Source organism: Xenopus tropicalis, chromosome 6 (genome assembly GCF_000004195.4).
Source record: "Xenopus tropicalis strain Nigerian chromosome 6, UCB_Xtro_10.0, whole genome shotgun sequence".
Classification (NCBI taxonomy): domain Eukaryota; kingdom Metazoa; phylum Chordata; class Amphibia; order Anura; family Pipidae; genus Xenopus; species Xenopus tropicalis.
This window is the reverse complement of record NC_030682.2, coordinates 110372286-110384592: the sequence shown is the minus strand read 5'-3', so window position 1 is coordinate 110384592 and position 12307 is coordinate 110372286. Positions and strand designations below refer to the sequence as shown.

Sequence of the window (12307 nt, the reverse complement as noted above, 5' to 3'; positions counted from 1 at the left end):
AGTCTTATATTTAACTCTTGCACGTCAGATTTAAAACATGTAATTTGACAAAACCTGTGTATCATCAGCAACAGAACACTGGCCAGTACCAAGAACATTAATTAAGTATGATTATGTGAAAAGCAAACTATAGAAATCAGGAAAATAAATCTCCCTACACTGTTCCTGATTACTCGGCTGAAGAATCTAAACTGTGTATTGGTTAACAAAGAATATTATTGGCAACGTCTGCAATGAAGGGAAAAAAAACATCCTCTGCTGGCTTCAGGCAAAGTTTGCACTGCAGACATTATTTCCTAGAGAATCCCAGGGCCGCAAGCAGCCCGTGCTGAAACCAAAGGTGCTAAATGTATTTTCCTAGCACTAATCCTATTAAGGAATAGCAATGCAGCTTTTCCACAAGAACAATATCTCCCAAGTTTATATTTCATTTTTTATAATTGAAGGACACTTTTTTTTTTTTTTTTTAAAGCCAGAGAAAACATTTTCAGTTAGAGAATTAATAGGCCGTAGCAATTACATCTGCAGTCTGAAAATGATTGTTCTGTCTAAGTGTGGCATTTCCAGTTGTAAACGTGTAAACACTACCCCGGGCTGGTCTTTGGATGCACCTTTTTAGTAGCCCTGCTAATGTATGCTTCTCCATAAAACATATGGATAAGGTGCACTTTATATCTTTGGATGAAAAACTAGATTTTCTCGCCGCACTATATTAATGAACAGCCCCAAGGGTGACTCAAAGGGTTGTAACATAACTATTACAAGTGGGCAGAAAGGTTTTAACCCTTGCCTCAGTCTGCAGAGAAAATTAAGTTTGTTGGCTTTCCCTCACAGCTCCCAGAGAGTAGGGAATTTGTAATCATACTTTATCACATATTTGTGCCATAAAACATCTATGAATAAATGGGAGAATGCATATATTCCCCAAAGTAGCCTCTAAATTTAAATGGGTATAATAAGATGTAGGTATTATTGTCTTATTTTAATGTTCCTTTGCTGAACTGAGCCCCCTGGGATCCAATTTCAAATTAGGCAGTACACCTAATTGAAGCCACCCTGATGGGGATATAAAAAGAATGAGATGCCCAGTCAAGTGTTGGATAGTCCAATGAACCTCTTGCACCCCCTAGTGGTTTTTGAAAACCAATGCATTCTACAACAGTAAATTAAGAAAACTGATATACTGCTGTATATCACAAAAACACACAATTCAGGCTGAAGGGAAAAACTTTCATTATTAAAAAATTCAGCAATGTGTACAACCCTGTGCTTACTGTCCTTAAACTGGGAGTATAGTTACAGCTAATTGAAGCAAGATGGCCAAAATATGATCAACTATACATCATAATTAATACCTAAATAAGCATTAGATGAGTTTGATATAAAATAGATCCCACATCATCCTTAAATCAATCTTGTACTGTACAAAAAAAGGAGAATGGGAATTCTACAAAATGTGATGCGACCAGTAGGATTACATTAGGATGCATTACATTAATTCATGGTTGGGACAAGTATAACATGTGCCTCTCCCTTGCCTAAACAATTAAATTTGCTCTGGGTTATCTGAATTTGTGGCTACTGCCTATGAATATGGACTAAGGCTTTTCAGGTATTGCAATGCACACTTACAGCACACTGAACAAACAAGCACTGTGGCACATACATATTGCCTGCTTTCAGAAAACTATACTCCCTATAGCTTATATGGATGACTTGAATTTCAAATGTTTCTTAAAAGGGTTCTAAAGGCACAATATTTTCATTGATATATACCTTCTGCAGGACATACGCACCTACAGTATTTTAATGAAGTGTTCTTAGTTAACAATACTTGAAAGTCCCTTTAGGCTAATGCCAGATGAGGCATAGGGCGGATATTTTCGGCAAGCAGAAAAGCGGTTGCTGAAAATACCGCCCTAAGCCTCCTACATGTGCCTGCACCCGTATGAATGAGATACGCAGGCACATGTAGCGGTTATACGCATGAAAACGCGAGATAATGCAAAGTCTCGCATTTTTATGTGTATATCGGCTACATGTGCCTGCACCCAAGCGTATCTCATTCATTCCGGTGCATGCACATGTAGGAGGCGTAGGACGGAATTTTCAACAAGCACTTTTCCGCTTGCCGAAAATATCCGCCCTACGCCTCATCAGCCTTAATTCTGGTCTGCGCACATCCCCTGAAAATTTAGATGGCGACTGTCAGTGTGTTGCTTCTGCTTGTCCCAGCCGTATCATTCTCCTGCTTGTCTTGGCCGCAGATAATTCCCCTGATATGCAGACTTTTGAACACAGTACGATTGGAAAACACACATGCCATTAAGTTTATCAGTAGCTGAAACAAGCAGGAGAAAGGCAGGGCCGGGACAAGCAGAAGCAACACACTGGCAGTCACCGTTTAACTTACAAGGAATGAGCGTAGACCAAAGGTTGCCAAAACAAACTGGTCTTTTTCTGATATGTCCACTTTGTGGTGGGCAATATCAGGTGACATTAACAGTTCACAAAAATCAGAAAATAAAATCAGATAAATCAAACTTAAAACTGAGAATTTTTAATAGATGTATATTGTGAAATAGGTGCATATGCCATACGAAATCACATATCAATTACATTTTTTTTGCTTTAAAAAATTTAAAAAAACATAAATGGAAATAATTTGTCTGCTTGCAGTGTGAGTTTCTGGCATATGCAGAAAACAGTGAGCCAGCCCAAGATTCCCAAAATGATTACAGAAGATCAGTGATTTGAGAACACAGGGATTTAAGTGCTTATATCAGAGTAGTGATCTTATTTCACAGAACAGTGAACCTAGAAGGCCATGTTACATTTGAAACCACTGATATACAGTAAATTATTAAAATTAGATTATCTGTTTTATTTTGTGGCAAAATATAACAGATAATCTAGTTATGACTAGATTGTTTTAGGCAGTGAATCTTAGTAGCACCTGTGGCAAGCATGGTTCCAAAGTCCAATATAAGAAGGCTATTGGGAGAGGGGGGATCTGTTTATAGACTAGGACCACAAGCTGCCAAAAAGGAGGAAGCAACTGTGATCACATGAAGGAACCTTACACAAAACTAAACTAGACTAGCACCTAGAATGTTCCTTCATATGGCTGGTTATGCATGTCAGATTCTTAAAAGAACTCAAAAAGCATCTGTACAGAGTAATACAGGTATGGGATCACTTATACGGAAACCTGTTTTCCAGAAATTTCCGAATTACGGAAAGGCCATCTCCCATAGACTCCATTATAAGCAAATAATTCTAATTTTTAAAAGTGATTTCCTTTTTCTCTGTAATAATAAAACAATACCTTGTACTTAATGCTAAGATATAATTAATCCTTATTGGAGGCAAAACAATCCTGTTGGGTTTATTCAATATTTAAATGATTTTTAGCAGACTTAAGTTATGGGGATCCAAATTACGGAAAGATCCCTCATCCAGAAAACCTCATGTCCTGAGCAGTCTGGATAACAGGTCCCATATCTGTATGTTGCAATACATGTTGCAAAGTTTATACCAGGTGTATCAACTTATAGGAAAGAATCAGAAACCTGTTTTTGGAGCTGTTTAAAAGCAAATATTCCATTGGTTGCTATAGGTTACAAGGCAGGGTGCTAAACTTTTACTACTGTAACCCTAAAAGGTTATAAATAACTCTTGCTGAAGTTGCCATTGGAGAAAGATATCTGCAAGGCCCTTACATTTATTTTGTGGCAATAAGGGCTAAACTCCACAGAAGATACTGTAGGATGTGTTGGAACATCAAAACACATTCTACAAGTCGGATGTAGTTGCACGTGTTAAAATGTCAGAAAAATCTAATGTGTAAACTATATGAAAGGATTGCCATTCGACACAACACTCCTGTCAGAAAGAACGCTGCATTTTGCTTCTGCATCTGACAAGATAAAATCTGATGGTGCCAAGATAAAATACAATGGCTGTTGGATGTAGATGCAGGAACAAAACACACCTGTGGAGATCAGCTTTTGTAGGATCCTACAAAATCTCATGCTGTTGCACTGTGTTGCATAAAATCTGACCTACAAAATCTGATCAAAATCTCCTATGGAGTTTAGTCCTAATGTAAGGTCAACTAAACCTACTAAACGTGGTATACTGTTCCTTTCATGACAGGTCAAACAGATTCCAAACTAAAGCAAATCCAGATCTAATAATCCTTATCTTCACTTTTTCATCTTTATTTTACAGTATAGCAATATCAAGAAATTCATATCTGTTACCTGAAACTTGTGCCACTTTCTTTTATGTGGAGAGGGGCTGCTTGAACAGAAATAACCTTGTTTCCAGGTATGGTGATTTGTTTTAGAATAGAACCTTTAAAGGGAAAGAAAACAGTACACATTTCAATTAAAATATTATCTGCATTTAATTATGGGAAACAATGGCTTGAGTGATGTATTTAGGGACAGAGACAGAATTTTAAATAAAATAGTGTGAAACAAATGATTAGTGCTACTGTATCATCATTGGCTTCGGTTGATCTAAAAAAAAAAGTAGCAACTAAACCATAGGCTTTGGACTAGTTGAGCTGATAACGCAGGTAGAACTTATGTTTTTAGATGAAATACCACATTGCTCATGGATTGCTTTATAAAGTCAATTTGTTCTTGTTAAGAACAAGAGGTTGACCTTAAGCATTGTTGAAAGGTTTGGATCTTCCCCCTAGAGTAGGGTATGACTCCTCTTATTATATGTTGGGAAAAGCTTTAAAGGGGATCTATCATGAAAATGGAAATGTAATATAAGCTTCAACTAACCGAAATATGAAACTTTATAAAATTTAAAAAATCAGTACTGTTTAGGAAATAATGAAGTTAGTCTTCCCTATCCCTCTCTCAGCAATCTGTCTTTCTCTATTCTCACTTTATGCAGGAGGTGGAGTCAGATTTAGATTGACAGCTAGGTCTAATACATTCCTTGGTGGGGGGCTGCACCCTTTTCCTAGAAGATATATTAGAGCTCACTTTCAAAATAACTGGCTCTGACAGATATCCTTTTTCTCTATATGAAGAATTTGTGCAGGAGTCAGTTCTTGTTAGATTTTGTTCATGTTGGAGTCGCTTATTTGAATTAGCTCTAACACATCTACTAGTAATGGGAGCCCCCCCCCCCCAAAAGATGTATTAGACCAACCGGTCAATCAAAATCTGACCCCAACTTCTGCATAAAGACAGACTAAAAGAGTGACAAGTTGCTAAGAGGTAGATAGTGACAAGTAACTATTATTTCAGAAACAGGAGATAACACAGATTATTTTTAGAAATTTCAGGCTTTCCTGGCCTGTACTGCAGTCGATGCTACCAGAGAAAGTTCTACAGGAATAACTTTCCAGCATGACAAATAATTTTTTTGAGACAAGGCAATTGGAAGTTCAAATAATATTAATATGATCAATGCTTAACAACACAAATAAACATGCACATGCACATTCCCCAACACATTCACTCTCCAAGTGACATCTATATGGAATTATAATTAACAAAGTTGCTTGCCTCATGATATACAAATGTAAAATCCATACCTGGTGGCAAGTGACTAGCTTGAATTAGGGCATTTAGAGAGACCCTGTTTTCTCCAGGTTTTTGAATTGTAAGAGTTGAGTTTTGGGAAAGAGAAACTTGCTTTAAATTGCCTCCTGGTGACTGCTGCTGAAGCACCTAAGGAGCCAAAAATAAAGTTAGGTGGAAGCAGGTCCTTATGCCTTCCTTTGTAACTGTAGGTCTATCAACATGCTCAATCAACCCAGAAGTGCTGTAGGCATCCATGTCTAGTCGAGAGTTTCCACACATCACGCTCATGAAACCTCAAGCATACTTTTGTCTTAATATGACAACAAGAAAATTCACCAGTTGTTTACATTAATATCTAACAACATAAACTTGTCCAGATGGTTCTAATCCTTTGAGACACACAGGCCTAACCTTCCGCAAGACATGTACATTTCACGATTCATCATTACTGCAGTTTAGTCAAATGTCATGAAGTAAAATCTGCAAGGTTTTTCTCTGCAGTTTTATTTCACAAAGCATTATATCCGAGAGAACAGATGCGGCTTTGTGAATGTTCTTTTAATCATGTGGATTTTAAGAAGCAAGGCTACTTCTATATTTCAAATTAAATGACTGCAAATTCAGCTGAAGGGTTTTCAGTTAACAACAGTGCACTAACTGCAATAAACATGCATAAAAATATATGTAATTTGTGTCAAACATAACCTGTGTAATTTAACATGCACAGCTGTAGCCTGAAATGATATGCATCCATCCCCACTACGCCCAAATTACCTACATGATTACAGTTACAGAACAGGCTCTCTTAACAGCCATAGGATTCCCAATCTTATGCCACCCACTGGGCTCCCTTTTCTTCTAGGCCTTAACTTAGCCAATTATGAAATCTGTACATTTTAACGACACATAGCAAAGCTACATGTCTTCCAAGTCTACCTTCTGTCCTTCAAAATCCAAACTGGGACCAAACATTTACACTGAGTAAAAGCTCCTCAGACCCTCGAAGCTATCAGGTTAACAAAGGGCTTTCTGCAAGTGATACCCATAAGGGCTTTCTGCAAGTGATATTATATATATATATATATATATAAGCAGGCACTCACGTAAAATTGGAGTAGAGAATGCCTGGGTGCAGTATATACATAAGTAATGCACAAAATGGAAAAGATACCGCACTCACAGGTCTTAGTACAAAAATAAAGAAAAATTTATTGTGTCAGACTAACGTTTCGGCTGTCACAGCAGCCTGAGAAAGGCTGCTGTGACAGCCGAAATGTTAGTCTGACACACATATATATATATATATATATATATAGTTTGTGCTGAATATACTTTTTGCCTACTCTGAATCACTAAAAATCTATGTTTTTTCTTATTTGCTTGCTAGGTATATAAATATATTACCAGTGCACAGATAAGCCCACTACATAAACCCCTGCTAAAAAAAATAGTCACAACAAAGTGTAAAGGAAGGAATATATATAGATGACTCAATTGGCATTTAATTGGTATTTAATGTGTTTTGTTACTCTATAGTTACATCCTTCATAAAGGCCCGCAGAAGGGACCTAAATGTTGAACTTGCTTTTCACCATGTTATAATAAATAAATATTGTTTTATGTGCTGATACTCCTATGATTATTTGTATATATTTTTGATCGTGCACCTCACAAAAATGATGGTATGAGTGCTGGCATAATGAGACTATAATTTCGTCAAAATCTCTTACCACTTGTTTTATGTTCACTGTCTTCACTGTGCCAATTGGCTTAGTAGTAGCTGATGTTGTTTGTTGGAATTTAGCATTACCAATTGTGCTACCAATTTGCTTCCCAGCCTGCAAAGAGAATGTTGGGGTACTCTTCACAAGAGAGACGGAGTTATTTGCTGGAGGTTGAGGAGTCTGCTGCCCACATTGCATAATAAATTCTTGCGAATTAGGCATCAGTTGACGAAGCGCAGGTAAACTTTTCTAATAGTTTAGAGACATCAATGAAAAGAGGAAAAATAACAGTATGAACATCACAGCATATAAATAAAGAACAATTTTTATCAGCTATTACACCATTATTCTTTACTTAAAAAAAAGGTCTAATTGTCTAGGGATGCTCAACAGGTGGTCTCTGTGCTTAGGATCAGCAGTGGCGCCTTTGGAGAGAGACCTTTGTCTCTAGTTTTTGCAGTTTATACACTGATCAGAAATATTTGCAAATAATATGTATAATACATAAGGTTCGAATTCACATTGCCACATTGCATTGCTGACCATCCTGCAGAAACAACTTCCAAAAAAAAAATACCCAAAGAAAATGTGGGTATGTCTGTTTTATGAAAATGGAATGTATTGAGCGATCACCATCAGGAAATTTAATCTGGCCCTCTTGATTAGTCAGGGGCCATATGCAAGTGCTCCTGAAATCATGGAACAATGGAAAGTTGCCAATACTTTTTAATAAAAAGGCAACAAACATAGCGCATCATTTTCTAAAATGTATTCACATAGTATTAAACCTTTGCCTGCCAGTGATGTACGTAATAGATCCTCTGCAAAGAAAGAGACTGCTTGCCAACGATGTAGCACCCACATTTCCAAGTAGGACATGACACACACAAATTTAATCAGTGAACAGCCTCTTTAAAATCTTTCAGTACCTGCCATTCTGGTTGTCCAGAGGTTAATAGAAAGGCTGCAGCATCCCCTTAATTACTTAGATTTCCTTCTCCTCCTGTAACCCACTCGCCCCCCTCCCTCAGGAATTTGCTTTAACTTCTTGCTTGTGGGCATGCTCAGTTGTTCTAATCTCAGATTACTAAACACGCCCTCCAGTCTAGCAGCCAGTGAAGAGATGACATTGCTGGTTCCCATAGAAACTCTGCTCTAGGTGTCTGTTTCAATTTTTTTCTCACAACCTCCTCTCCTGAGCTCAGCTCAAACAAAGCAGAACTTTTATCAAAGACAGTTCTACCTGTGTGAGGTGACATTCTTGATGAAATGTGAATAAGGGTCTTTATGTATGTATGCTGTTTGCAGATTTTGGAGTATCTGATTATGCATCAGAGGAAAAATGGCCACCGGGTGAAAGCTGCTATTTGCTTTAGGAACATGTGATGGTGCTGGTATACGGAGGGGATAAGGAGATTTATGTACTTACGGTTAAATCCTTTTCTCTCCAGTCGTAAGGGGGACACAGGGACCGTGGGTAAAGGGCCCCTCCCATCAGGAGGCAGGACACTGAAGACAGAGATGTGGACCCTCCTCCTCTCCCCTTTATCCCCTGCCATACCGGAAGGGATTCAGTTTGTAACAAAGCATTAACTCAGATAAAACTATAACTCTCAACAAGACTGAAGATATTTTGAACAAGAGTTCAGGGAGGGAAGCCCTGTGTCCCCCTTACGACTGGAGAGAAAAGGATTTAACCGTAAGTACATAAATCTCCTTTTCTCCCACGTCTAGGGGGACACAGGGACCGTGGGGACGTACCAAAGCCACCCCACAGTAGGGAGGGAAGAACTCTGACCATTTAAGAAACTACTGCCTGGAGCACCTTCCTTCCGAAGGCTGCCTCCGCTGACAGATAGGTATTGAATTGATAGAACTTAGTAAAAGTATGAGGAGAGGACCAAGTGGCCGCTCTGCAAACTTGTTCAGCCGATGCGAGATTCCTGTGTGCCCATGAAGTCCCCAGGGCTCTGGTAGAGTGTGCTCTGAGCTTGATTGGTGGCACCTTCTTCTGCGCCAGATAGGCTCTTCTGACTGTCTCTCTTATCCAGCGTGCGATGGTGGTCTTTGTAGCTGGGAGACCCTTCTTTGCTCCTGACGGAATCACGAACAGGGAGTCTGTCCTCCTAAACGACAGAGTGCGAGCAATGTATGTCTTAAGCGCTCTGACCACATCCAGTCGATGGAGTCTGGTCTCCTTGTCATTCTTGGGTCTGTTGCAGAACGAAGGTAGCACGATCTCTGTGTTTATGTGGAAGTTGGAAACCACTTTGGGCAGGAAACCAGGAGTGGTCCTGAGTACCGCCCTATCCTCGTGAAATACTAGGAACGGTTCCGAGCAGGATAGAGCCCCCAATTCTGACACTCTTCTGGATGATGCTATGGCGACTAAGAACACAGTTTTCCCTGTGATCATTTCCACCCCCACCTCCGACAGAGGCTCAAACGGGCTGTCGAGAAGAGCGTTCAAGACCAGATTCAGATCCCATGGTGGTATAGGGTGTCTGAACGGAGGAGAAATGCGAGCCACGCCCTGAAGAAACGTGCGAACGTCATCTGAAAGAGCTATGCATTCCTGGAATAGAATTGATAGGGCTGAAATCTGAGTCTTTAGTGAACCCAGCCTGAGGCCTTTTTGAAGGCCTGCTTTGAGGAACTGTAATATCCGAGGCAGTCTGAATTCTATGAACGAAAATTCTCTATCCTCGCACCATCGTCGATAGCACTCCCACACCCTGTGGTAGATCTTTGACGTCACCGGTTTCCGGGCTCTAATCATGGTCATGATTACCTCTTCTGAAAAGCCTTTTTGTCTCAGAACTGACGCCTCAAGAGCCATCCCTTTAAGGTGAAGAGATGAGGTTTGTGGTGGAATACTGGGCCCTGGGACAGAAGCTGTGGGAATACTGGGAGCAGTATTTGAGGTTCTAATGATAGTTCTAGAAGACTTGAGTACCAGGATCTCCTGGGCCACTGCGGCGCAACGAGGATTACTGTGACCGGTTCTCTGGTTATCTTCCGCAAGACACGCGGTAACATTGGAAGAGGGGGAAATATGTATGCCAGTCGAAATCGCCATGGAAGAGTCATGGCGTCCACTCCCTCCGCCAGGGGGTCGCGGTACCTTGCATAGAATCTTGGTACTCTCCGGTTGTGCCTGGAGGCCATCAGATCGATTTCCGGCACTCCCCATTTCCGTGTCAAGCACAGAAATGCATCCTGGTGTAATTGCCACTCTCCCGGGTCCAGATGGTGTCTGCTGAGAAAATCGGCCTCTATGTTACTCACTCCGGGGATGTGGATTGCCGACAGTTGAGTGTTGGTTCTTTCTGCCCACTGTAGGATGAAGGTCACCTCCTGGTTTGCCCTGTTGCTTCTTGTGCCGCCCTGTCGGTTTATATATGCCACTGCCGTGGCATTGTCCGACTGAATTCGCACTGCTTGGTTTCTCAGATGATGTTCCCATGAGCGGAGTGCTAAGAGTATGGCTCGTAGTTCTAATATGTTTATTGGCAGACACGTTTCCTCCTGTGTCCAAAGTCCCTGTGCGGCTCTTCCCTGAAAGGTTGCCCCCCATCCGGTGAGGCTGGCGTCTGTGGTTACTATTAACCACACTGGTTCCAGGAAGGTCTTTCCCTGTGTTAATCGTTCTGGTGTTAGCCACCAGTTTAGCGATCTTAGGGTGTTCTCTGGTATCTTTATTCTTTGGTGAAGAGAGATTCTGTTCCAGAGCTTTAACACTGCCGTCTGAAGGGACCGAAGGCGAAACTGGGCAAATGGGACTGCCTCTATGGTGGAAACCATTAGTCCCAATACTCTCATGCACATTTGAATTGTTGGGTGCGCTGTTGATCTGAGTAGTCTGACCGAATTCTGGATTTTTAACTGCTTCTCCCGTGGGAGAAATACTTTCTGGAGCTCCGTCTGGAACTGGAGTCCCAAGAATATTATGTTCTGGCTGGGAGACAGAGACGACTTTTCCCTGTTGATGACCCATCCGAACATTAGTCTGGCTAGCATTCTGTCAATGGATGATGTCAGTTGTGGTATGCATTGTAAACTGGCCAGGGATTGTGACAATGTGACAGCCCAACCTGGTGCATCAGAGGTGCCCTGGGAATCCGTGGCCCTTGCGTGGGAAGGGGCCCTGGGAGTACCATCTGAAGTAGCATCAGTGCGTGAGGTAGTGGTGTCTGATGGTGGGGGCTGTACTGGGCTGCAAGTTGGACAGAGCGGTTCAGCTTGGCCCTCCTTAAATTTAGTGAGGCATTTTGAGCAGGCAAAGAAAGACACTGCATGGTGAGCGTGTCTGCCCCCCCTGGAGAATAGATCCCCCCTACCGTCAGTCATGCTGAGTGTGCCTGAAAAGATCCTCTGGGAGAAGAGGAGAGGTGCCCGCACTCGTGTCTCGCTGCTGCGCCCTGCAGGGATGATGGCTGCTGTCGCGTTGCAGAGAGGAAGAGGAGCGCAGAAAGTGGCGCGAAGTTAGTGGCGCGAGTGAGTGACGTCACTCACAGGGCGTAGCGCTCACCTTACCTCATGGCGGGGAGCGCTGATGGCAGGCATTTGTCTCCCTTACTTGTGCCCTAGATGGGCACGCACCGGTAATCCCGCGGGGGGGGCTAGCCTTCCGTGAACAGACTAAGCTGACACAGCCTCACCCCGGGTGTTAGCGCTAATCGCTAACTGTAGAATCCTTTGATGGGCCTACCTAGAGGCCATTTCCTAACCTCCTGAGGCAGGACACTGAAAAAACTGAATCCCTTCCGGTATGGCAGGGGATAAAGGGGAGAGGAGGAGGGTCCACATCTCTGTCTTCAGTGTCCTGCCTCCTGATGGGAGGGGCCCTTTACCCACGGTCCCTGTGTCCCCCTAGACGTGGGAGAAATATGCAGTACAAATGATGCCATTTATGTGGGGGAGACGTGCCCAACTGATATACATTGTAGGCAGATGTAGGCTTTACATGTCCTTTAAGGTTAGGCTATGGGAAAAGCATGTTGCCTAGCAATGAGCGATTTGCTAAGA

The 12307-nt window shown here is 41.6% G+C and overlaps 1 protein-coding gene across 1 annotated transcript in view; it reads right to left on the bottom strand.

Annotated features, from left to right (window-relative positions):
* The window catches only part of taf4b (TATA-box binding protein associated factor 4b), a 53941-nt gene that overhangs the window by 28719 nt on the left and 12915 nt on the right, over positions 1-12307 (bottom strand). The window contains exons 7-9 of the mRNA XM_002940927.5: positions 7286-7528; positions 5567-5702; positions 4266-4359 (exon numbers count right to left, since the gene is read on the bottom strand). Coding sequence (XP_002940973.3) covers positions 4266-4359; positions 5567-5702; positions 7286-7528 — 473 coding nt within the window. The remainder of the gene's footprint in view (positions 1-4265; positions 4360-5566; positions 5703-7285; positions 7529-12307) is intronic.